We start from the raw sequence: 25,700 nt of genomic DNA, 5'->3' as shown, positions 1-25,700 counted from the left end.
CCGGCGAGAGCGCGCAGGCGCAGTGTCCGGGAACCGCGAGCCGGGCCCGCACGGCGGGGCGGGGGGGGGGGGGGGGGGGGCGGGGGCTCCTCTGTCCCCGCCCCGGATCTCAGAAGCCCCGCCCCCGCGACGCCCGTACCTGGCGCCCCGCCCCCTCCGGGCCCGGCGGCCAGGCGAGCCCAGCTCAGGCAGCGCGCCGCCGGGATCCCGGAGCGGGGAGCGCGGAGCTCGGCGCTGCGGGGCCCGGGCAGGGGCGCGCGCGGGCGGGAGCCGGCCGGGCCAGCTGAAGCGCCGCCGGGGCGGGGGCCGGGCCGGGCCAGGCTCGGGATGGCGCAGCCGCGGCCCCTGGCGCCTCCCGGCCGTCCGCGGAGAGGCTCGCTGCCCGCTGGGGCCGGCTGGCAGGTGAGGACCAGAGCGAGGGCGGCCTGCCCGAGGGGGTCCGCGGAGCCGGCTCAGCCCGACTTTCCCGGAGCCGGGCAGGCTCTGCCCCAGCCAGGGCGGGTGTGCGAGTCTCCGTCATGGAGGGCGTGTTAGCTTCTGGGCTGACACCCGGCCACAGCGGCCACAGGGCGCAGCCCTGCCCTGGGGTCCCGGGCCTGGGGCTCTTTCTGCAGCTGTCCCCGGATCAGAGTGCCCGTGGTGGCACCGTGGCTCTGGGCTGAAGTGGTACTGTGCGTGCTTGAGTCCGTGTGCCTGTTAGCCTCAGGGACCGCTCCACCGTCCCCTGCCCCCTTTAGGAGGGGTCTGGATGTCGCGGTGTAACTTTGACTGGTGCTCTGGGCCACTTTGCTCACAGTCTTCCATGTGTCAGGGCGTTTGCTGCGCCTGTGAGGCTGTAACTGTGGGTGTCACTTGTTGCTGTGTGTGCTCTCTGGGTGACAGTACCATGTGTCAATGTTTATATGGCTGTGACTCCCGGTGCATTGTTCCTGGTCGCCCTGAGTGGGGAGCTCTGGGAGACATTAATGCACCCACATCACTCTCGTGCCGGGACTGTGCTGAGCTGAGACTGTGTGACCCAGGCATAGATGCCGATGTTGCTGTTGTACAGGGTGCTAACAGGCAAATTTGTCTACCTGGACTGCAGGCGTCCATCAGTGGTTTCTGCTGTAGCTCCTATGGAATTGGCTCTTCCAAGCTCAGAGTGTTGCGTGTGGCCATAGGTGACCGTAGGTCAGTGTCTCCTCTGGCCTCCCATAGTGCATTTTACAGTGTGGGTTTTGCCTCTGTGGCGGACCTTCGAGTGTGCACCTGGGGTGTTTGTGTCTCGGGATCTTTAAGCTGTGTCTTTGTGATGGGTGGTGTGCACTCAGGTGGATGTGAGGGGGCGTGTGTGAGGACCAGACCTGTACCCCCATCCTTGCCGATTGACCACTTCCACGGTGGCTGCGTGCTTCTGTTTCTTCCTGCTTCTCAAAACTCATTTAACGTTGGGGGCGTCAGGCCTGTCCTGCCTGTTACCGGGCTGCGTGACCGATAGGGAAAGGTGAGCTTGTATGTGGCAGCGGGGCTCTGTGGCCAAGTTGCTGTGGACACAGCTGCCTGTGTCTGCGAGCGCCTGCGATCATGTCTCTCGGCGCACAGGTGCGAGAGTGGTTTTGTGGTGTTTGTGTAGCTTCGTGTTCGATTACTGGTGTGCACATTTGCACAGGGGTGGGTTTGCATCTGTGTGTGTGGCTTTGTGGTACGTGGGTCTATGCGTGTGTGCTGTTGTGTAATTTCGGACGCTGCCGTGTGTATTTGTTAGCGCACGGTTCTGAGGCTCAGGATTGGTGTGCACAGATCCCCTGGGTTTGGGGGCGGGGTGTTCATGTCTGTTTGGTTTCTTTGGTACAGTGAGAGTGTGTTTAAATATTGGTGTACAAGGCTGTGCGTTCAAGCGAGAGAGAGAGAGAGAGAGAGAATGTGTTTCCTGGTGCACAACCCCATAGCACATGTATGTGAGCTCAGGCAGTGCCCCCACTGGGCAGCAGGAGCCAAAAGAGTTGAGGCCTTGGAACTGCTGGGGGAGGGGCACTGTCCTAGAGACCCTGGGGGCTTCCCAGGCCCAACCCCCAACCCCACCAGCAGGCAAGGATGCCGCCTTCCAGGAGGCTGAAGCTGCCAAGCACAGCTGGCAGATGCCCGGATTAACCCTGTGTGTGCCGTTGGCTGGCACTGGGAGAGGCTGGCTGGAGCAGGAGGGGGGAGGGGGTGCGTGTGGACTCACACAGCTGTTGGGCCAATGGGACATCCCGGCGCTGTCTCTCCCAACAGCCCCCCGCCCCCCCCCCAACCCAGTCCATACTGCTTACAGGGCCAGGGGGGGAGCCCTGGGCTGACTTCACTGAGCAGTTGGTCAGGGCCTGCTGGTCAGCTGCACGGAGCTCCCTTCTGCAATGCCCTTTCCACTTCCTCTTGCTGCTCGGACAGGCCCACGTGGTTAGTCAGGGTTGGGGGAACCAGGAGGGCAGAGGTGGGTGGAGACTCCTCGGGGACTTAGCAGGGTCGGCTGGGCCACCTGACGACTGACCCGCCCTCCCCCGTCTCTGTTGCAGAGCACAGATCTGTTTGACATGATTGAGAGGATGCAGGTGAGGTTGGCTCTGTCGCCCTTTTCGGGGAGCCAAGGAGAGGGGTGGGCTGGGGTGAGGGCCCTTGCTCTAGCTCCAGTCCTGCAGCCTCTCTGAGGATAGGCCGGGAGCCCCAGGCAGACTGTGCTGGCAGGAGATGGCGGCGGTGAGTTTCCTGAGCCCTCGGTCTGGGGGTCAGAGTAGAGGATGGGGACCGGCAGTGCTAACTCCCTGTCTGACCCAAGGCCCGGGCCCCACTTGTGTCTCCCCTTCTCCCATTCCTGTGCAGGTCCCCAGCAGGGCTGGGCTCGGTGCCTCATCCCCCCATCCCCCCCCACACATCCGCACACACATCTCCCGCACACACCCACACGCACACACATCCACACATCCACAGACACATTTCCCATCCCCCTGAGAGGCGTCACAGGCTCTACAGGACCCCCATGTAGAATGGGAGAAGGGACAGATACCAGGCACAGGGTGACCAGAAGCTGTGCCACAGGCAGGGGGAGGTGCCCCACACCCTTGGCCTGACCCCTGCCCACTTTCCATGCCCAGCCCTGGTCTTCCCAGGCCTCTTTCTGGTGCATGGGTACATGTTGGGAGGTGGGCGGGAGTGGGGGTGGGGCAACTTGAACAAACCTCAGGAGCTTCCCCCCCATGTCAGTTCACCATCCAAACCCTCTCTTCTGCCCCTTCCTGTTTCTCTGCCTCTTGTAGTTTTTCTATCTCTGCCTCTCGCCTCCTCTGTCTCTCTCTCTCTCTGTCCTCTTCTCCTTCTCTCTCTTAAAAACACACATCTGTGTAAGTAAATTTAAAAAACACACATCTGTGTAGATGCAATGGCCTCTGCCCCATACTCACACACTAGTGCGTGCCCCCAACCCTGTCACCACCCCTGCCCCCAGCCCCAGTGGCACACACTCCTGCACAGAGCCCCCAGCCCTCCCTGCAGAGGCCTGAGTAACAGAGCCGGCCAACACCCTGCCCTGGGAGTACCCCCGCACAGCCCTGGCTTCCCCCTTCACAGGAAGAGGTATGAGCCTCCCATGGGAGCGCTGGCAATAGGCATGGGGGGGTGTGACGGGACGTGTTACCTTCTCTTTGCAGGGAAGCAGGATGGATGAACAACGATGTTCCTTCCCACCACCCCTCAAAGTAGGTTGGAACCGTGGCCCCACCCTACCCTTCTGTGGCCGTCTGCCTGTGCTGCTTCCCGAGCAGTCTCTCCAAAGGCCTTGGGACCTGGAGGGGTTGGGGAGACTCTCTCGCCAATCGTGATCAGCAGTTACAGGAAGACTCAAACCCAGGACCCAGGAGGCTTCTGCCTGGGAAGGCAGATGGGGAGGGGAGGAGAGGAGGAGATGGGAGGAGTGGCCTGGTTGCCCCCCAGCCTGCTGCGAGGAGACTGAGAGGAGGCGGGGGATGGAAGGAGATGCAGGGAGGCTCTTGTTTAGACTCAGGATTTTCTTGGGGTGGGAGTTGCACATCCCCTCCAGATAGGCATGTGGTTCTATGCTGGATTTGGGACCTCAGCAATCCAAGAAGACTGGTGGCTGGCCTGGGAGGGAACAGGGGGACGCCCAGGGCTTCAAGGTGAGGGTTGAGGAGGGGGCTTGTGAGCATATGCCTGATTCGTTGTTCAGAGCAGGGTTCTCAAAGTGTGGTCCTTGAACCAGCAGCAACAGCATTACCTGGAAGCTTGTTACAATGTAAATTCTTGGGCCCCACCTAGACCCTGGGAAACTGGGGATGGGGCACAGCAGTGCGTGTTTAAGGAGCCCTCAAGGCCATTCTGATGCACTGAGAATCACTGGTCCCTGGGTTTCTTCTGGGGAGGCGGTGAGCCTCCTTTTCCCCAGGCAGAGAGACACCCAGGGGAGACTGCCAGCACTCAGTGAGCTAAGCTTGCTCAGCCCCTGCCTCATGGGGTCACCCCTGGGAAGCCCTGGGGAGATGACACAGCCCCATCCACACTCCCAGCCCAGGTGGCTGGCTGAGCAATGGAGCATTCTGGGGAGACTGGAAGTAAGTAAAGGGTGAGGGTCCCACCCCAGCTGGGTCTCTGGCCTGCTTGTGTTTTGTAGACAGAGGAGGACTACATTCCCTATCCGAGCGTCCATGAGGTAACTGGCTGGACCCCCTGAACCCATCCTCACCCCGAGTCTGGACTCTCAGGTCCTCCTCCCTGCCAGGAGCCTGACCATAGACCTTGCCATGGGCTCTGGGGCCTCAGTTTACTGGCCCAAGTCTTTAGAGTCCATGTGAACCCTTAGGCCTTTAATCCCGATGTTTCAGCCTCTTGGCCAAGGTCATTCTCCCAGCTCTACCTTCCCGAACCAAGTCCCCATTCTTGGAGACTGGAACAGGGAGTTCCATGTGGCCTGGGTCTGTGCCTGCAGTAGGAGGGAAAGGGCTGGAGCAAGTAAGCTGGGGGGGTGGATGCAAGCCCTGGGGTCCACGTGGGCTCTGGGTTGTTCCCTAGCTCTCCTAAGCCGTGGCAGAAGTGACCCTGGGTCTGAGTTGGGGGATGTCCTGAGGCCCTGGTAGGGTGCAGTGTGGGTGGCTCTCAGCTGAGTCCTCTGTCAGGTCCTGGGGCGAGAAGGACCTTTCCCCCTCATCCTGCTGCCCCAGTTCGGGGGCTACTGGATTGAAGGCACCAACCACGAAATCACCAGCATCCCGGAGACAGAGCCGCTGCAGTCACCCACGACCAAGGTGAAGCTCGAGTGCAACCCCACAGCCCGCATCTACCGGAAGCACTTTCTTGGCAAGGTGAGTGGCCCGCTGGTGTTGGGGGCTGGGCCCGGGAGGGAGCCAAACCCAAGGGCTGGGGCTGGGTGGTAGTCCTGAGTCCCACGTCCCGGAACATTTGTGGTGGATTCACGCTTTCATTCAACAAACATTATGGCATAGTGGTTAACATCAGAGACTGTACCGCGGCACGATCCTGGCTCTGTCACTTGCTACATGGGACAATGGGCAAGTCACTTACCCTCCCCGTGCCTCTGTTTCCTCATCCATAAACACGGAGAGGGTGATGACACCCACCTCAGGGGGATGCTGCACAGCTTTAATGAGAACGATGCTTGTAAGGTATTTAGAATGGGGTCCAACATAGAGTGAGTGCTCAGTCAAGGTTAGAAAATAATGAGCACCAGCTGTGTGCCAGCCGTGTTCTAGGCACCAGGAGTGCAGCAGCAAACCAAACAGACCCGGGCCCTGCCCTCAGGTACCATGAGGTCAGGGCTGGGAGACTAGTGTAGTGTCATGGCCTGACCTGGCTTGGCACAAACCCCTGCCCCGTCTCCAGCCCCAGAGCAGGGATCCTGCCCGGTAACAACTGGTCAGAGTGTCACCCAGCAGTGCTCCAGGCAGAAGTTACTGGGTGAGATTGTGGTAGCTGGAGGGGAGGTCCCATGCTGGGACCTAGTGCGTGCCAGGCCCCATGCCAGCTGCTGTACCTCTACCCATCTCCAGCCCAGCTGGTGGAGTGGGCTGTGGGTTCTGGAGTCTCATGGCCTGCGTGTGTATCTTGGCTCTTCCATTTATTGATGGTGTGACCTTGGGCAAGTCGTTTGACCTTCCTGAGCCCGTTTCCTCATCTGTAAAAATGAGGATAATAAAAGTACACGTGAAGTATAGAGAACCATGCCCGGCACATAGTAAGTACTTAACGTTAGCTATTACTACATTTTCATAATTACTGTGTGAGATCAGGATTGCTCTAGTGTTTACAGAAGAGGAAACTGAGGCTCATAGAGGTGAAGTTCTTGGCCAAGGTCACACAATTACTGAGCCAGGAATTGGACCTACCTCCAGCTGACCTTCCATTAAGACGTGCCGGGAGGGTTTATGCTCTTGGCTCAGAGGACTCGAGGACTTCGGCGCAGCCCTCTTTGCCAAGGACCTGCCACTCCCTCTCTGCAGATGGTGCCAAGCATTCGGGGGTTTCCGCCACTCTGTCCCCAGGCAGAGCTGGGGGGGACTCTTGGCTCCAGGCCCACTCAGACTGTCCCCGAGCTGCGGATTTGTGGGGCACATCCCCTGCCCCTGCCTCCTTCTCTTCCTGCCCTCCGAGCACAGGTGTTCACGTTTCAACAGAACTGACTTCCAGGATGACTCCTAGGGTGTGGCTGGGAGCCAGCCCCACTGCCAGGGCCAGGGCCAGCAGGGGGAGCCCAGGGCCGGGCTGAGGTGGAATATCTTGGCACTCCTGGCCTGCCCTTGATTTGAGGACTTCCCCCTCTGGAGGTGCCAGCCCCGGGCTCCTCTCTGGGGGTACCGTTCCTGCCACAGCTTCCCCTCGGGCCTTCTGCAAGATTTCTTCCCAACCCTGTAGCTTCTCCAGGTGAGGCAGGAGGGTGGGAACCTGTCCGGTGAGCCGCCCAGTGTGTTCATGAGATGTTTCACTTCCTGTTTCTCACGAGCCCTGGCTTCAGGGGCCAGAGAGCCACAAATTGAGCAATCAATCAGAGTATTTTTATTGAGCACCTACTGTGTGCCCAGCCCCGAGAAGGGCAGGAGCGGGGAGACAGAGATGCAGGTACAAATGTGGTCCTGACTTTGATGAGGACCCCGACAGACAAAGTAACTAACCGTCACTGAACGCCTACTCTATGCTGGACTGTTCATCTCTTTCAGCCCCTGCCACCATCCCACGAGGTAGTTGGCCTCCCGTTTTACAGAACGGGAAACTGAGACACAGAGAGGTGAGGTGACCTTCTCAGGCTCCCCAGCTGGCAGGTGGCAGAGGTAGGATTTGAAGGCAGATCCGTCTGATGCAGAGTCTGCCATTAGCCATGACACCGGCTGCTGGGTGAAAGCCCCCCATCTGGGAGCGAGCTGGCTCTCTGGCCTGGTTTCTGGAACCCCAAGCTCAGCTCTGCCCTCTGTCCGCCCCCCCTCCTCCCACCACAGGAGCATTTCAATTACTACTCACTGGACACTGCCCTGGGCCACCTTGTTTTCTCACTCAAGTACGAGGTCATCGGGGACCAGGAGCACCTGCGGTTGCTGCTCAGGTGAGGGTGGGGTGAGGGGCCCTGCGACAGCAGCCGGGGCTGAGGTCTTGCCATCTAAAAGCCCACTCTTCTAACCAAGGCCCAGGGAGGGCAGGGAATTGCCTGAGGCTGCTCAGCAAGTTAGCACCCCAACCAGGCCTGGCCCCGTCGTCACCTCTGGTCCTCCCCGGGGTGTGTCCCCTCTGCCCCTATTGTGTGTGGAGGGCCTTCCATCTCTCCTTCCCACTGCCTCGCCCCTCAGCGCGGGCTTTCTCCTCCCAGGACCAAGTGCCGGACACACCATGATGTCATCCCCATCTCCTGCCTCACTGAGTTCCCCAATGTGGTCCAGATGGCAAAGGTGAGGCCTCTTTGGGCACCCTAGGTGGGCACACAGCTGGCACGCTGTCATCTTTAGCCCCACATCCCAGCCCTGCGTGCTGCAGCCCTGTCTCCAAGGTCCCACCTCTCACGTGTCCCATGACGTTGGCATGCTGCCACGTGTTCTGGGCTCCTGTCCCCTGCCCGGTGCTTTTGGGTCACTTTAGAGCACCTTCGGATACGGGAGACCCCATTCTGAGCAACAGCGAGCCCCCAGTCCTGCTGCAAACTCCCTTGTTCCCTCTCCTTTCTGCTGCTGTCCTCTCCAGCCCGCGCGGCCGGTGGCCAGGGAGGCCCTGAGGCCCCAGCCTCAGCTTCTCCCTTCTCTCTTCCTGCAGCTGGTGTGTGAAGATGTGAATGTGGATCGATTCTACCCTGTGCTCTACCCCAAGGTATGGCTGCATCTGGGCCCTGCTCCCTGGGGTGGGTAGGGAACGAGGGAACTGGGCATTCATTGGGCACCTGTTGCGTACCGGGTGTCTCCCCTAAGTCCTCTCAGTTAACCCTCACAACAATGCTGCATAGTCACCAGTCTGCAGAAGAGGAAGCAGAGGCTCAGAACTGTTCTGTGTCTTATCCAGCGATGCACAGTGGATAAAGGAGGCCTGCCTTCAAACTTGGTATTGTCCGCCTTGGAGGCCGGCCTTACTCTCAATGCCTTTTGGGGACCCTCCCAAGGCAGTCAGTGTGCCTGAGCCAGGGGACTCCACTGGCCTTGCCTTCTGACCCAAGGGGAACAGGGGAGGGGGAATAATAACACAGGCACCTCTGTAAATGCTGCCCCATAGACAGCAGCCACGCTCCCAGCTCTGGCGCTGGGTTTGAGGTGCTATGACCATGTGGGGAAGGGATGGTGGCTTGTCTTCAGTGAGTCAGGGGTGCTTCCCGGAAAAGGTGGCCCCAAAAGGCATGTAAGCCCTTGTGGCTCTGACTGAATTCTGGAGCGAGGAGAGGGGTGGTGGGGTACAGGAGAGGTCCCCCAAAGGAAGGGGCCTCAGAAATCAGACGTTACCTCTTGGATACAAAAGAGGAAACTGAGGCCCAAGGTGAGGGAAGGGGCTACTTCTCAAGGCTCCACTCAAGTTGGTGAGACTTGGCTCATTCTAGAATGACGCTGTGGGTTTATAGAGGAGCCAAGGAACAAGTCAGGTGTTACAGAGTGGATGGAATAGGGCAGGGGGCCTGTGGGCAACACTCAGGAGCAGTGAGTTTACGCTTTGGACATGAGTTCAAGTCCCAGCGCTGCCACTTGCCAGCAGTTGACCTTAGGCAAGTTACAAGTTACTTAAGCTCTCTGAACCTTGGTTTCTTCCTTTGGGAAATGGGGACAGCAGCATTGTCTCCCTCGTGGGCTTGTCCTAAAGACTGAATGAGATGACACAGGTAAACTTCGTGGCACAGTGCTTGGCACGAAGAGCAGCAAATGGCAACTTAAAAAAGCGGCCTATTTCACCCATCACCCTCTCCCCCCAGGCTTCCCGCCTCATCGTCACCTTTGATGAGCATGTTATCAGCAATAACTTCAAGTTTGGAGTCATTTATCAGAAGCTGGGGCAGGTGCGCTCACCTTCTCCTCCCTGCCCTCCGACCCGCCTGGCTGTGGATCCTTTGCCACTGGGAGCACCTGCCCAGGGACTCCGTTTCCCAGGACCTGGGGGTGGGGTGCGAGAGGCTCCCAGCCTTCTCTGGGTGCAGGTGGGGGGAGGGACAGCAGCTGCTTAGCAGCGCCAGCTCGGTGACCTCAGTTCTCCATGTGTCCCCAGACCTCCGAGGAAGAGCTCTTCAGCACCAATGAGGAGAGCCCTGCCTTCGTGGAGTTTCTTGAATTTCTCGGCCAGAAGGTCAAACTGCAGGACTTTAAAGGGTGAGCATTAGGGGGGACAAGCATCGATTAGTTGGACCTGTGCCCTCGGGCAGGGAGGGAGCCCCTGTCCTGGCCCCACAGAGGCCTGGCTGGGGCTGGAGACTGAGCCATGGCCTGGGGGGGGCCGGGGCAGGTTCCGAGGAGGCCTGGACGTGACCCACGGGCAGACGGGGACCGAGTCTGTGTACTGCAACTTCCGCAACAAGGAGATCATGTTTCACGTGTCCACCAAGCTGCCCTACACAGAAGGGGACGCCCAGCAGGTAGCCTGGGCACCCCCCCCCCCCCCGCCACCTGCTTCCCACCTGTCCTCCTGTCCCTCGCATCTACCTGTCTGTTCAGTGTTCACCACACCAGGTTCAGGGGGCCCTGGGATATAGAGATGGAAATGATCCATTCTCCCAACTCGTGGGCTCTAGCGGGGGCAGGGTGACAAGCTGCTACAGTGTTGGGAAAGCCTCAGTTTCCACATCCATGAAATGGGGATGATAATGGCACCTACCTCATAGATGAGCATAAGACGGGATGCATCTAGAGTGGCTGGTACAGTCTCTGGTACATATCAAGAGCTCCATAAATGTGAATTAGTATTTTTACGGGGGAAGGGGCATTGTGGGGTGACATGGGGGCACTTAAACGTGGCAGAGGTGGGAGTCAAGAAAAGCTTTCCAGATAAAGTGATTTTTAGCCTGCCAAGTTGCTGGGAGAAGGAGGGGGAATGTTCCAGGTGGAGAAAATGGCTTCCACCTTCTTCAGAGGCCTGGAGGCAAGGAAGTGGGGGGCATATTCTGGGAGCTGAACTCCTGTCCTAGGCTGCCTGCAGGGCCGTCTACCTTCCTCCGTGCCCCCACCCCAGGGGGATAAAAGGGTAATGTGAGAAAAATGGAAATATTTGTTTCTAGTGTCTTTTGATTTTCTTCTAAGAAGATCCTCCGTTCATCTCAGCAACATGAGTGTATACCGAGCGGAACCCGTTTGCTCATGAGAGGCCATGTGTGGGGCATTTAGGAGAAGGGCTGGGAGGTAGAGCCTGGGGACCAGGAGCCCTGAGTTTGTTCGAGTCCTCTGACTCACCGCAGGGCCTCGCAAGTCACTGCTCTCTTGGCCTCAGTTTCCTCATCTGTCGCGGGATTCCAAGCAAACTAAAATAATTTTGAAACAAGTTTCTCACGACCTTGTTTTGAGGGGAAGCAAATTCTTAGACGTGCCCTTCTGCCTACCCTAAGCCCTCCCACACTCCCGCGGGCACCCTCCCCCGTGCCCAGGGAGCCCCTCTCCGGCCAGGTTGTGAAGGCCTGTGGCCCTGTGCTCAGTTGCAGCGGAAGCGGCACATCGGGAACGACATTGTCGCTGTAGTCTTCCAGGATGAGAACACACCCTTTGTGCCTGACATGATTGCATCCAACTTCCTGCATGCCTATGTGGTGGTGCAGGCCGAGGGCGGGGGGCCCGATGGCCCGCTCTACAAGGTGGGTGATCGTGGAGCTTCCCAGGGCTCTCAGCCACAGCCCCTCCCTGAGTCACTCTGAGACCTCTCTGAGCCTCAGTCTTCCCACCTGTAAATAGGGGGACTGTCCGGAGGGCTCTGAGCACCCCCTTGCTCTGTTGACAGAGGATTCCCATCCCACCCTCCCTGCTCCCCCAATTTTCCCGCCTCAAAGGAGCTGGTTGCCCTGCTCTACCCTTTAGCCTCCTAGGCCTTCCCTATCCTCTATGACCTCTGAGAGCCTCCACCCTTTCTCACCATTCAAATTCAGGACCAAGGATGGACGAGCTGAAATCCTGGGGTTCACTCACCCAGTCTGCAGTCACTGAACCTTCCCCAGCAGGGGGCAGGCCAGGGATGAATTAGGGGTCTCTGGCTGGGGTGGGGACTCCACAGAGACTGCTGCTCTCCCTTGCAGGTCTCTGTCACCGCTAGAGACGACGTGCCCTTCTTTGGGCCCCCCCTCCCGGACCCTGCTGTGTTCAGGAAGGTGAGGGGCAGCCCCCAGCCCCAGTCATGGACAGAGTAGGACAAAATGGGTGGGGGCCGAGGGGGGGGTGCACAGTCTGCTGTAAGAGGTCCTGAGGCCCCACTGTGTGCCAGGGCAGCTGGGCTCCCCTAACCATGTCACCGGGGACTGGCTTCTCATTCACACGGATGGATACACACTGTGATCTTTATTTATAAAGTCAGGGAACAATCTGCATCATTATTTTAGATTTCTCATAGAGGCTCTGTGGCCCTTCCTAACTTGTATTATCTTTTTGACAATTACAGTCTTCTTCCTTCTAAAATGTTTGGGAAGGGGGCAACACATTTCTCTCATCTCTCAGAAGCCACACCTCGAGCCTTGGCTTCAGACCCCTCACTTCTCCCCCAGACTGAGGCAGTGGGAGATCCCAGCCAGCCCCTTGCATCTATGAGGTCTGCTCTTCCAAGGGGTGGGCAACCATGAAGGGCCTAGGGGGCCCTCACAGGTACCTGGGCTGGGGGGCTGAGGCCAAGGAGGCCCCCTTCTGAGAGAGACGAGGATGGCCCCAGGGCCCCAGCAGGGTGCGGCTCAGGAGCTCCAGCCCCTTGTCTCTGTGTTCACCCGAGCCCTTTCTCTCCTCGCCACTCTCGGGGGCTCCCAGGGGCCTGAGTTCCAGGAGTTTTTGCTGACAAAGCTGATCAATGCTGAATATGCCTGCTACAAGGCAGAGAAGTTTGCCAAACTGGAGGTGAGGATGGGCTGTTGGGCTGGACCCCTGCCTGCAACCTGGCATTTCAACCCTGCCCCTGGGGAGGGAAATGCCAGGTTCAGACTTTGGTCTCCGGGAGAGCTGTCTGGGGTGGGGTGGATTTAGGGGCAGCAGGGCTGTGGTCCAGGGAGAGGAATTAGGGCATTTCTAGGGGTATGTGAGGAATGTCCCAGGAGGTGCTCGCAGTTGGGCAGGCTGGCACAGAGGGCACCATGAGGGAAGGGGCAGACCGTGGGTTGGGACATGAGCAGCCTTGAGCGCTGCTGGAGCTGCGAGGTGGGGGTCCCGGGGAAGCCAGCATGGGCTCCTGGGGCCCGGGGCCCAGGCCCACTCCCTGCTGACGCAGAGAAGGTGGCCAGGATTCGAATTGTAGAACCAAGGGCCGATCACTGGGGTCTCTCCTGATGGCCTGGACCTGGCCCACAGGAGCGGACACGGGCTGCCCTCCTGGAGACGCTCTATGAGGAACTGCACATCCACAGCCAGTCCATGATGGGCCTGGGCGGTGACGAGGACAAGATGGAGAATGGCGGCGGGGGCGGCGGATTCTTCGAGTCTTTTAAGGTGAAGGGCCAGGGTCTACCTGGGGCAGAGAAACTGGGAACTGGCTCGGGTGGAGTCGGGGGTGGGACTATGGACGAGGCTTGGAGGGGCGGCTGGAGGCGGCTCGCATTGGGGGTGGAGTCGGGTGGGGGCGGAGCTCTGGGTGGAGTCTGGGGGTGGGGTTGTTAGACGTGAGAGGAGCTAGGAGCTAGGTGGCAAGTACCTGGGGGTAGAGTCTGGGTGACAGCGAGCCTCAGGACGGACCTAGGCTTTAGGGTGGGGCTCTGACTTGGGAGGAGTTAATGGTTGGAGGCGGGGCCTAGGCTTGGGGGTGGAGTCTACCTGGGAGTTCCGCGAAGGTTCGAGCCTCTGAGCGGCAACCAAGTGCCTCTGGTGCCTCTGGTGGTGGCTACCAGGTCAGCAGGCAGAGAAGAGAGGAGGAGGTCTCCGTCCTCACTGAGGGAGAGAAACAGAAGTCTGAGATGCCATTTGTGAACCGAGTGGCTGTAGGAGAGGAACCTGGCCTGTATGACCTTAGGCCTGTGTGACCTACCATGGCTGTCTCCGCATTACCTTAGAGTTAAGGGTACAGACGGCCTGGGTTCACTTACCAGCTTGAGCATCCTCTGAGCCTCAGTTTCTTTCTTTTCTTTTTTTTCAAGTTGTATTTGTTTAAGTAGTCTCTGCACTCAACATGGGGCTCAAACCCACGGCCCTGAGATCGAGTCGCATGCTCTTCTGACCGAGCCAGCCAGGCACCCCTGAGCCTCAGTTTCTCTATCTCCTGGGTAGGGCAATGGCCGTTTACTTCATACAACTGTTGAGAATTATTTGTAAAGCAGCTAGATTAGTGCAACGTAAGTTCAAAAGCCAACCTACCTCAGCAACTGCTGTCCAAAGTGAGAGAGGAGGAGGGAGTGTCTCTTTCCCCCGTAGGGCCTGGACGCCCCCAAGCTGCAGGTCCCCAGGCTGTGGCTCCTTTGCCACCTTCTCCACTCCCAGGAGGGGGGCTGCCCATCCTCTGGGTGCCCAGCCAGGCTGGTTGGGCCTCGCCATCACCCCAGGGCAGACAGCAAAGCTGGAGACGCGGGTTTGCATAAGGGGATTGGCCCAGCTGCCCGGGCCTGCCCTGGACTTAGGCCAACAGACTTTCTTTGAGAAAGGGGACTGAGGAGAGCCCTGCCTGTGCCCACCAGAGACCGGGAATGGGTGGGGTGAACATGGGTCTGGGGGCTCTTGAGGGAGGGCTCCAGTGGTCTCAAATCTAGTAGGTGCCGGATTAGGTCAAAGAATTTCTTAGAGGCCGTAGAGCCCACAGTGCAGGGCATGTGATTTGGCATCTGGGTTCCAGGCTCATCTCATTTGTCAAAATGGGCATGATAATAATGCCCACCTGGTAGGGTGCATTGAGTGAGAAAATGAGAATAAAGTACCTGGCCCCATAGGAAATGTTCAGTGTAGATTGGCTGAAGAAAGCAAGGAAGAAAAGGAGAGAAGGAGGAAAGAAAAGCAAGGAGAGGAAGCCCTAAAGGACCCTAAAAGCAAGAAACTGAGGTTTCTGGAGGGCTCTCTGCGTGCTCTGGCTCATGCCCCAGCATCTTCTGCAGTCCTTACAACAGCCACATGAGAGTGCCGGGAGGCTCCGAGAGGTGAAGTGGCTTGCCCAACGGCCCCCAGCAGGCTGGTGGCAGAGCTGAGGCCCAAACTGCCCTTAGGCACCATGTGGACTCACCTCTCCTGGGGCCTCACAGGCAGGGACTTCCGGAGGTCCCCTGGAGTGGCATTGGTGGGGAGGGGCCAGACGCCTGGGCTCCTGGGTTTCTGTGGGGGGTGGGACCTCACGAAGTCTGTGCCGCCTCCACTCCCACCCCACCTTCACAGCGGGTCATCCGGAGCCGCAGCCAGTCCATGGATGCCATGGGACTAAGCAACAAGAAACCCAACACCGTGTCCACCAGCCACAGCGGGAGCTTTGCCCCCAACAACCCCGACCTGGCCAAGGCAGCTGGAATAGTGAGTGCCACCCCCAGTAGCCCTCCGCTCTCCCCGACCTCCGAGGCCCGGCCCCGCCTCCTCCCGTTGCCCTGGCATTTGAGTGCCCAGCCTGGGTTCTAGACTCAGTCTAGCCACTGCTCTCCATGGGGGTCCAATGTCCGGGCCATGACACTGGGGTGCACAGAGCCTGCAGCCCCCTTCCCTCCCCCTGGCCCCTTATTCAGGTGACTTTCTGTGGGTCAGCTCTGGGGCTATCTCTATCTGACACTCTTTATCGAGCACCTACTGTCTATCATGTGCTGGGAATCGGGCTGCTTTGTGGGCACCTAATGTCAAGCCTTGAGTTGCCGGGAGCATCTACTGTGTGTCAGGACCTGGATTTCTGTGTGAGCACCTGCTGTGTGCCTGGCTCTGAGATGCTGGTGGGTGCCTCCTGTGTGTTGGGACTTGGGCTGTTATGTGAGCACCTACTGTGTCAGGACCTGGGTTGCCGTGTGGACGTGTACTGTGTGAGCATCTACAGTGGGCCCGCCCTGAGTTTCCATGAGCACCTACTGTGTGTCAGGTCCCGGGCTGCTGTGCGGGCATCGACTCTGTAAGTATCTACTGTATGCCCAGCCCTGGGTTATTCTGTGAGAACCCAGCGTATGTCAGGAGATGAACTCCTGACTGAGCACACAATATGTGCCAAGCCCTGGATATCAGTGAATCTGCGCTCTGTGCCAGGAAGTGAGCTGTGTGGTGTGAGCATTTATTCTGTGAGCATCTATTTCTGTGTCCCTGGCCCTAGACTGCTGTGTCAGCACCTACTGTGTGTCAGGGCCTCTGTGGTTGTGGCTCCCTATTGTGTGTCAGGAACTGGGCTTCTGTGTGAGCACCTGCTGTGTGATTACTTCCTGTCTGCCAGCCTCTGTGGGATTCTGCTGCTAACACTGAGCGGGGGTGCTGGGCGCACGGGGTGGGTGAGGCCTTCGGCTGTGGGCTCATCGGCTTTCCGCCGCCTAGTGGCCACCCCTGGCATTGCACACGCAACTCTGCTCCTCCTTGTCTGTCCATCTTTCTTCCACTTATCTGTCCGTCCTTACTTCTGTCCTTTATCGCTGTATGCTGCATGCCAAGCCCTGTGCTCAGTGCTGTAAGGCCGTGTCACATGGCAGGAGATTCCCCACCCCCCAACCCCCCAGCCACCCCTGCCCCATGGTCTGGCCCGGCCCGGGGAACAAGGCGGGACCTCTGCCGTCCTGCAGTCACCAAGCCCACTGTCACTGGAGAAGCGGCCCACCCCCTCCCTTCCCTCCGAGTGGCCTAGCCTCCTGTGGGTGCTGTAGAAGGGGCCCCGGGGCCGGGCCAGGCCAGCAGTACCCACCATGGCAGTAACCAGACCCATTTCTGTTTTTGTTTTTTGTACAACTCTCTTCTCTCCTGCTGTTTCCTTTTCCTTCTACCGTCTGCATTTTCCCTGGTTTCCCTTCTCTTTCTTTCCCTCCTGCTCCCCCCACTGACACCTTTTGTCCTCCTCCTCTTCTTCCTCTTTCCCCACACTTTTCTCTCCCTGCTTCCTCCTTTCTGCCTCCCTGTTCTTTCCATCTCTGTCTCTCTGTCTGTCTTTCACTCTGTGACCTCCGTGTGTTCCCCCACGTGTCCCTACCTGTGTCTCTGTCTATTGGCCAATCTTTCCCCCGTCCGCTGTGCCACCCCTTCCTGGCCGTGTCTCTCTCTGTCAACCCCATCTCAATCTCTCTCTGTCTTTCTCCATGTCTGTCTGTCTGTCTCTCTCTGCCCCTGCCCTCTGCTGCTTGCCAGTCATTGCTTATTCCTGGGAAAAGCGCGAGTAGATTCGGACGCCGGGGCAGTGCCATAGGCATAGGAACGGTGGAAGAGGTTGTCGTCCGCGGGGCCGCCGGCTCTGGAGGCTGCCTGCACGTGCTGTTCTCTGCTCGCTCTCAGGACGGAGGCCATATTGGGGACGTTGCCCCCCCCTTCCCCCGGGCTGGGCCCGGGGGTGTGCAGGATGGGGTGCCGGCAGCTCTGATGGCACTCAGCACCTGCTTTGGGGCCTGGTACCTGTGTCAGAGCCAGCGCCCCCCACCTGGGGCTTCTGGCCCTGCCCTGGCCCTGGGGACCCTCACCCAGTCCCTGCCAGAATCTGGTGCCCAAAGACCCTATGCCCAGCCGCACGTCCCCCAATATCGCCAGTTCTGCATGGACCTCCATCCCTCTCCTCTGCCCTGATTCCCCCTCCGCACCATGAACTGGCCTAGGGTTTCCTGCCCCTCCGTGCCTCCCTGGGGCCCGCCTTCCCGCCTCCCCGGAGAAGCTGGGGCATGCTTCTGGTGCCTGGGGCATCCCCCCCCTCGTGTGGTTAGAAACCGGGGGAGGGAAGGTATCTTGCAACTGCTGGGCCCGAATCTCCCCCAGCCAGTTTGGAGATTCCGAGGTGGGGCAGGGGCTTATGTTGCTGCATCCACTGTCTCCCCGCTGCCCTGAGGCTTCAGGTCCCATGATACCCTGAGGGGCCGAGAGCCGGTAGCCATTCTGAGGACTCGGCCTGGGATGCGGTTCCAGGCGCTGCCCTGCTATGTGATCTCGAGCGCCCTCGCCCTCACCGGGCCTGCTTCCCTCTCTGTTAACTTGCAGGGCTGTCTCTGGAGATGGGCGTTCCTCTCATTCTTTCTTGTTCACTGCCTCTGCTTCAGGGCCTGGGGCAGCAGGGCTCCAGGTGGTATGTGGGGGACAGTGGCTCTCCCAGGGCAGGTGGGCACTGAGTTGGGCCCTTTCCCTGCAGTCACTGATCGTCCCTGGGAAGAGCCCCACGAGGAAGAAGTCGGGCCCGTTTGGCTCTCGCCGCAGCAGCGCCATCGGGATCGAGAATATACAGGAAGTGCAGGAGAAAAGGTGGGTGGGATGGGTCCCCTGTCACCCCCAGCCCCTTCCCTGACCCCCGTGCTGTGGCAGAGGTACGCAGGCAGGAGGGAGTGCCCACTCTTCTGCTCCCTGTTCCTTACTGGGGACAGTCAGGTACCTGCTGTGTGTCAGGCCCCAGGGCCAGCTCGTCACCTAACGTGAGATGCCTTCATCGGTTCAGCGGTTCTGGTGGCTCCCCAGGGGGTCACACCTTGCATGTCAAGATGCTGTAGGGGAGAGGGTTCAGGAGTTGCCTGCCCAGGTCACGCAACCAGGGAGAGGCAGAGCCGGGATTTACGGCCTGGTCTGTGGGGGTCTGCGGATGCGTCTGTGCGGGCAGGGTGCAGGCGGCACGCCATGCGAGCAGCGGAACAGCCCCTGGGAAGCGGAGGATAGTTCCTGAATGAGTCCTGTCTCTACCACACTGGGGCTGTGTGACCCTGGAAAAGTCACCGTACCTCTCTGAGCCCCACTGTCCCAATCCGGAAAATGAGGACAAGCACATGAGCAACAACCCGGGGCTGCGGCAGAGGTATGGTGTGCCCCCCAGAGCGGAGGTGGTGCCATCCTCACGGCCACGAGAGCCCAGAATCCTGTGAAGCCTGGATTTAAGCCTTGGCTTTGCCATGTCCTAGCTGTGCGTCCCTGGACGGATTCCTTCCCAGCCCTGGACTCCAGTTTCCTTATCCGTACCAGGGATAAGGAGGGTGCTGTCTTACGTGGGCGCTCCATCACTGCCTGTTCCTCTCGTCGGCCAGGCCAGCCAGGGAGCTGCAGGGACTGCTCTGGGGTTGGCCCCTGAGGATCTAGGGTGTGGGGACGAGGCAGGAGGCGCCCGTGACCTTCTCTCACCACCTGGGCCTCGTTCTACCCTTGGTGCCAGGCCCGGTGCTGAATCCCCCCGCTGCCCCCCTGTGCCCCGCAGGGAGAGTCCCCCCGCCGGCCAGAAGACCCCAGACAGCGGGCACGTCTCACAAGAGCCCAAGTCGGAGAACTCATCCACTCAGAGCTCCCCAGAGATGCCCACGACCAAGAACAGGTTGGGGTTTGGGGCACGCCGAGCCAGGGGGCTCGGACTCACCCTTTCCAGTCCCTGCGTGGGCCTGGGGCTGCCTGGGAGCATTGGTGCTGCCACATCAGGGCGTCAGGGGGGCCTGGGTACTCTCACAGGCCCTCCGTTGACACGTACCCATACCCACTGAGAGCTTCATTCATGCCGGGCCCCATGCCAGGCTCCAGATCCAGCAGTGAGCTGGGCACACACACCCCCTGCCTCGTGGAGCTGACAGTCCAGCGTAGCATGACCTGATGAGCTATTTCTAGACGGTGCCACAAGAGAACAACAAAGCTGGGGGTACAGTGGGGAATGATAAGGTGGGCGGGGGGTAGATGGTGCTCAGGGAAGACATCCAGAGGTGGGGGAGGCTTCAACTGAGAGCTCAGTGAAGAGCCAGCCCTGCTAGGACTGGCATGGCAGAAGGAAGAGAAGCACAGCAGGCGCAAAGGCCCTGAGGCGTGCTTGAAGGATTGAAAGAAGGGTGGTATGGTTGGAGCTCAGTGAGCGAGGAGCTGGGCCCCGGCAGACATTGTGCTGGGTGATGTCGGGGATGAGGTCAACATGGTGGGCAGGGGCTAGATCCAGGCTTTGGAAGCCATATTGAGAACTTTGCGTTTTACTCTAAGTGGGGCCAGGAAAGAGCCTTTGGGATTTTAGTTAAGAGGAATGAGACTTTCGAACCTGACTGTGGGTACGATGTGAAGAGGTGGGGCGGGGAAGAACGGACGCAGGAGGGGCCACCCCTCCCTTCAACGCTGTGGCTCTAGAGGACTGTGCTCTGCTGAAGAGTCAGGCAGGTAAACAGAGAAGCGGGAATGGATGGCAGGGACAGGGAGAGACAGGGCTCGCACACCCAGAGTGAGGAGGTCTATTCCCACCTTGAGAGGAGGAATCAGGGAGGAGACGCTCCAAAACCTTGGCTGAGTTTTGAAAGATGAATTTGCTTTTTGGGAGTTGAGGGAAGGAGTGAGACTCCAGGTGGGAGACACAAAGTCCTGGGCCTGGAGCAAAACTGAGAGGGTTGAGAGTAGAGTGTGGAGTTGGAAGGCCTGGGTCCAAGCCCCTTTCTCCCACCTATGTCTGGGTGACCTTGGGCTGGGCACCCACCCTCTCTGAATGGTGTTTCCTCAGTGTTTCCTCATCTGCAGAGCGGGTCTAATAATGATAGCAATGAGACCACTCGGGCAAAGGCACTTGAAACAGTGCCTGGCCCAGTCAAGCATGCACTAGACCATAGTTTTATTGTTAATAGTTACTATTATTACTGAATACCAAGCCAGGGAAATTAGACTGTATCTGGGACAACGGGGAGCCACGAGAGGGCTTTGTACAGGGGAGGGGCATGCTCAGATCCATGAATTAGGAAGGACAGTGGTGGGGGGGGAGCCTCAGAGGCCTAGGCAGCCGTCATGGGGGGCACAGAGGTACTTGGCTGGCTGCAGGCTGGGCCTCCGGGGCAGGGAACCGGGGTCTGGCTCAGGAGGAGCCCAGAACAGACGTGGGCTCACGGGGTGCTGTCTGGCAGAGCGGAGACGGCAGCCCAGAGAGCCGAGGTGCTGAAGGACTTCTCCCGCTCCTCGTCCAGTGCCAGCAGCTTCGCCAGCGTGGTGGAGGAGACCGAGGGTGTGGACGCAGATGACACAGGCCTGGTGAGAGGCCCAGGGAATGTTGGCTCTCTACAGTGGCCCGGAGGGGGGCTCTTTGGTCCCCGTAGATGCTGCAGGCAGAAACATGAGCTTGGGTGTGACTGAGATGAGATCAGGGGACCCAGTCCAAAGGAACAATGCAGACTAACCCTCCCTTACTGTAAAGCCTTCCATGGCTCCCCAGTGTTGCCCACAGAGCACCCAATCTCTGAGACCGTTGAAGATCTAGTCCCTCCCTACCCCCGCATCTCTCACCACTTCGGCCAATCTGCGCTCCTTTGCAGTCCCTCCAACATACCAGGCTTACCCTACCTCTGGACCTTTGCACTTGCCATTTCCTCTGTCTGGAAGACTCTGCCTGCCTCCTCTTTCCCTCTCTGTCCGACTGACTCCTACTCATCCTTCTTGACTCAGCCTCACATCACCTCTGAAAGCCGCCTAGTCCTAGGGTAGGTTAGGAACCACCCCCACCGCCCCCCCCCCATTTAATGTTCTCGCAGGCCCCCCTGGGGCTTTGCCCCTAGCACCCTTGTGTCATTCTTCATTCATCAAACCTTTAGTGGCCATGTGTTCCTTGCCAGGCCCTGCTCCAGGTGCTGCAGGTGCAGCAGGGAACAGCAGACCGTGGCCCTGCCCGATGGGGCTCAGACTCTAGGATTGTAATAGTTCTTCACAGTCTGTCTTGCCTCCTAGACCTCACTGTCTGAGGGCGGGAACCGGGCCTGATTTCTCTCAGTGGTTTGGCCCAGGAGAACATCAGTGAATGTTTGCTGAATGAACGCGTGGGGGTGTGTGGTGTAACGGCTGGGACTGTGCCTGTTCCTACTCTGCCCTCCGGGTCTCCCCGGGGCAGACGTTGCTGGGCCCCCATCCTCTTTGCAGGGGCACAAGGGTGAGGGTTTGTGGGTTGCAGCAGGCAGAGGACGCTGGGAGAGGGGAGGGAAGCAAAGCCAGTGCCACGGACGAGGGCTAACCTCCCTTTTCCTCCCATCCCCAGGAGAGCGTCTCGTCCTCAGGGACGCCCCACAAGCGGGACTCCTTCATCTATAGCACGTGGCTGGAGGATAGTGTCAGCACCACGAGTGGGGGCAGCTCCCCAGGTACCAGGCCGCAGACAGCTTCCCCTGCCAAGCCATTCTTGTGGCAGGAGAGGGACAGGGACAGGCACAGAGGGTCGAGACGACTTCTCATGCCCCAGGGGGTGGGTGTGTGATGGGACCTCCCCTGACATAGGGGACAGTGGGTGGGTCATTATCTGGCCTAAGACGGTTGAGGGCTCATGGCTTCTGGAAGGGTCTCGGAGGATGACAGAGGGGTGGGTAAAGATGGGAGTTAAGGGTGGGGCAGGGTCGCGGAGCACCAGTGCCTACCGCCCATCCATGCGTCCATCTCCTTGGTGCCTCCCCGCGGCCAGTGAGGTGGCTCCCTCCTGCCCCCCTCCCCAGGACCCTCCCGGTCACCCCATCCCGACGCCAGCAAGTCGGGGGACCCTGCGTGTCCCGAGATCAAGATCCAGCTGGAGGCATCTGAGCAGCACACGCCCCAGCTGGTACGTGCAGCTGCCAGAGGGCTGGCCAGGGCGGATGTGACCAGCCTAGAGGCTGCCTTGTGGGGACACTCACCCAGGAGGGGGTTAGCTGTTGGGGGAAGGGGACAGGTGTCCAAGGGGACCAGGGGTGGGTGCTGGACCACGAGGTCCCCCTGAGGCCAGGAGGGGTTGGGCTCATCTGGCCTGGGCACAACCAGTGTCTTCTGCTTGCCTGTGTCTCCTGCCCCATGTCTTCACCTATCCTGTCGCCTGCCTCGCTGCCACTCTGTCTGTGCAGGGCTGTTAGCCAGGCTCCAGCTCTGAAGGTGAAACTGAGCAGGTCAGACCCAGTCCTCAGCTCTTGTTTGGGGGGAGAGGGTGGGAGTGGGTGGGAGTGGGGAGGAGGGGGGTGACTCCTCCTGTTCCTCTGTCACTTCCTGGGCTGAGATCTGTGTACCTGGATTCGAATCCTCTGCTACTTAAATGCTGGGTGACTTGGGCAGGTCATCGGCCCCTCTCCGGAACTCAGTTTCCTTATCTGTGCAGCCGGGCTAATAAATGCTGCCTCACCTCTGCCCACGAGTCAGCGGGAGGATTTGGTGGGAGCCTGCAAGGGACTAGGTGGTTGCCGGGAGGGAGGGGCCTGGAGGGTCCCCAGTGGGATGGAAAGACCCAGAGCCTGGATCTGGGGCAGGCCCTTCCCGCTCCCGTCTCCCCGCATCGTGGTGTGTTCCTCTCTCTTAACCCTGCAGGTGAGGCCGCAGAAGCACAAGGTGAAGACACAGTGTCAACTCCAGGTGGATAGGACCTCTGCCCCCACGGCCAGCACCAGCCTGTGGGCTGTCCCCTGCCCCCGCCTTGGCCACCTGTCTGGACTGTCTCTGCGGGGCGGAGCCATCCGGACCCAGGAGGGGGAAGCTGCTGGCATCATCCCCACCCCCCAGGCTGGGACAGGCAGTGGTCAGTTGAAGCAGAACTCCAGGCCTGGCCTGCCCCCGCTCCGGGCCCTTCGTCACACCCGGGTGCATCTCCGGACCCCTGGGGAGCAGGACGGGAGGGCAGGATTGAGATATCTTGGTGTACACAGAGCCCGTTGCAGAGGCGGTGGGACGTGAAACGTGGTGGGATGGGCACTGGGCTGGGAGTCCTGAGTGCTGGCTTCCAGTATGGGTTCTGCTGTGTGACTTTGGGCAAGTCAGTCTCCCTCTCTGGGCGCCTCTGCTACACGTGGACAAGATTATTTCAGAGGTCAGTGAAGACTGTGATTCCATGCACCTGCCCCAGAATGGGGGATTGTCCTCCCAGGGGCCCCCATTGCCCTCCCTTGCTTCTTGGGCTCCCTGGGACCCCAGGTGGGCTGAGGGGCTGGGAGCTGGCTCTGCCTGTTGCCCCTCCTGGACCCTCAAGCTCTACCACAGATCTGCCGATGCCCTGGCCACTGCCTCCACGTGACAGACAAGTGACCCCCTTAGGGGGAAGGGAGACCTCCCTGGCTTCTCAGCCAGCACCCAGCTTAACCCCTGCCATCCCATGCTCTGGGCACTCCAGGTCGCGGGGTCTCACTGGCCTAGAGTTATGGGCCTCGCCTTTGTGACCCCTCCACCCAACTCCCACGGAGGGGCAGCCAGGCACAGCTGCTGTGAGTCCACATCCTTGTGTGTGTCTGTCCACACTTTTTAGGCACCACGCCAAAGGCCAGCCTTCCGGCCCCAACACCCATTTTGGAAGCCCCCGTGGCTGTGTGTATGTCGGTAACAGTTGTACAAAATAAATTCTATTTATCGCTATTGTACCCCGAGTTGGGCCTGGCTTTGTGTGAACCCTGCCCCGCCCGACTCCGGACAGATCTCAGTGGTGCCGAGGCACCAGCCTGCCCGTCCCCCGCACCCTACCCTTCGGAGCTGCTAAGCTCTGGGGGCACCTCCGCGGTCAAACCACGGGTGCTGTGACCACCGGGCGTGCTTCCTTTCCACCGTGCTGCCCTCCCCTCCACCCTGTTCCCCTTCTCCAAGGGGGGCGGGGAGGGGTGGAGAATACAGCTCTGAAGTCAGGCAGACCTAGGTTCGAGTCCCCGCACCATCTCTTACTAGCTGGGTGGCCTTGAGAAACTTGAGCCTCAGTTTCCACTTCTGTGAAATGGGAGCGGTAGTACCTCTCCCAAGGGTTTGTGATGAGGGTTCGCTGGGCCGGTGTATATCAAATACCTGGCCACAGCGTCTGGTTCACGGTGGGTGTTCAGAGACCAGCTTCCCTCTCTCCTTTCTCTTGCTCAGTGAAGTCCAAGAATTTCCTCAATGTGGCCACCAGGGGGCGCCAAGGGATCGCTTACCAGGACTGATGGGGGCAGGGGTGGGGGCTCAGCCGCACAGGGCAGTTACAATCAAAGGTACTGAGTGACACGGGGTTGGGGGCGGGGGGGGGGGGGTCATGTGCACAAGGCGGGGCCCAGGCTGGGTGAGGGAGACATGGAGAAGACTCTGCAGCAGTGGTGACGGAGCATCCTGGAAAGGCTTAGGAAAGTGTCCCTAGGGCAGGAAACTGCAGGTGCAGAGGTATGGAGAATGGAACTGGGAAGGTAGCAAACAGTTCTGAGTGATGGGAAGGTGACAGGGTAGAGATGAAGCCAGGGGCCACATGGCCTTGAATGCCAGGTCAAGGGGTCTGTGCTGAGGGCAGCGGGGAGCCATGGAGGATATGAAACTGGGAGGGATTGTCATAGCAGTTGGGAACTGCTGGTGTAGACCAGCTGGGCAGTGTCAGGCAGGGAGGGGAGGATCAAGGTGGCAGATGTTGGGGACAGAGGGCAGGAGGACAGTGGACAGGCCTGGAAGGACGGGGCTCGGGTGGGGCGTGAACATCTGGGCGAAGGACCTGATGGGATGTGGGGCTGAGTGGGGAGTCCAGCCTGGGTACTGGTGAGGGGGGCCCCCTCTGAGGATGGAGTGCAGGAGCAAGGGCAGCCTGGATGGCCACGTACCCTGGCCTCCCTGACAGTTTTGCAGCCCCCTCCCCCCCGCCACCAGCCCCCACGCCCTCCCCAGGACGGCGGTAAGTGCACCCACTGCCATGCTCTTCCTGCCAGGGCCCTTCTGTGGCGCTAGGATGTCTGGGGCCACCCGGGGGCTGTGACTCACACCCGATGCCTAACCGCACCCACCTGGTTTGGCTCTAGGCTACCCTGGGCTCTGTGGGTCCCCTACTAGCCCCAGCCCTTCCCTGCACAACCGCATCCCAGTTCTCCAGCCATCGCACCCCCTCCCATTCTCCATCTCTGGTCGGGTCTCCTCCCATCCCACCGCCTAAGGGCCGGCAGCCACAGTTCAGCACCAAGGTCAGGAGCTTGGCTCTGAGTTCCTTTATCTCCTCTCCGTGCGAGTTGGGGCACATGATTTTGGCTCTCTGGGCCTCAGTTTCCTCAACTGTACAGTGGGAACGCTAAACCCTGATGTGAAGATTCAAAAGTGCACCCTGGCACGTGATAGGCTCTGAGAAATTGT

At 59.7% G+C, this 25,700-nt stretch overlaps 1 protein-coding gene across 4 annotated transcripts; it reads left to right on the top strand.

The window, feature by feature from the left end:
• Positions 1 to 335: 335 nt before the first annotated feature.
• On the top strand, positions 336 to 23,410 carry LOC122227524 (RAP1 GTPase activating protein). Of its 4 annotated transcripts, none has more exons than XR_006206094.1 (24): positions 336 to 402; positions 2,538 to 2,573; positions 3,666 to 3,713; positions 4,643 to 4,681; positions 5,145 to 5,330; positions 7,476 to 7,579; positions 7,841 to 7,919; positions 8,278 to 8,331; positions 9,413 to 9,496; positions 9,703 to 9,803; positions 9,937 to 10,066; positions 11,117 to 11,272; positions 11,708 to 11,779; positions 12,423 to 12,509; positions 12,957 to 13,094; positions 14,955 to 15,086; positions 16,872 to 16,949; positions 17,854 to 17,963; positions 18,898 to 19,011; positions 20,555 to 20,678; positions 21,673 to 21,775; positions 22,090 to 22,224; positions 22,502 to 22,543; positions 22,956 to 23,041. XR_006206094.1 is itself a non-coding variant. In XM_042952093.1 (24 exons), the coding sequence occupies exons 2-23, from the start codon at positions 2,556 to 2,558 to the stop codon at positions 22,508 to 22,510; spliced, it is 2,070 nt and encodes a 689-aa protein (XP_042808027.1). In that variant the 5' UTR covers positions 337 to 402; positions 2,538 to 2,555; the 3' UTR covers positions 22,511 to 22,543; positions 22,956 to 23,041. The 4 variants fall into 4 exon arrangements, 3 of the variants coding, with proteins under 3 accessions (XP_042808026.1, XP_042808027.1, XP_042808025.1); XM_042952093.1 differs by having other exon boundaries at positions 337 to 402; positions 22,121 to 22,224; XM_042952092.1 differs by lacking the exon at positions 22,502 to 22,543 and having other exon boundaries at positions 22,956 to 23,026.
• The last annotated feature ends 2,290 nt before the right edge of the window (positions 23,411 to 25,700 follow it).

The sequence above is a fragment of the Panthera leo genome, chromosome C1 (assembly GCF_018350215.1).
Source record: "Panthera leo isolate Ple1 chromosome C1, P.leo_Ple1_pat1.1, whole genome shotgun sequence".
NCBI lineage: Eukaryota > Metazoa > Chordata > Mammalia > Carnivora > Felidae > Panthera > Panthera leo.
This window is presented reverse-complemented; position numbering and strand designations above follow the sequence as displayed.

Excerpts from the sequence above, each read along its gene's own strand:
- LOC122227524 (XM_042952091.1), top strand. Across the intron at positions 11,780-12,422 it reads ACCCTGCTGTGTTCAGGAAG|GGGCCTGAGTTCCAGGAGTT; the intron begins GTGAGGGGCAGC and ends GGGGGCTCCCAG. Across the intron at positions 16,950-17,853 it reads GCATAGGAACGGTGGAAGAG|TCACTGATCGTCCCTGGGAA; the intron begins GTTGTCGTCCGC and ends CTTTCCCTGCAG.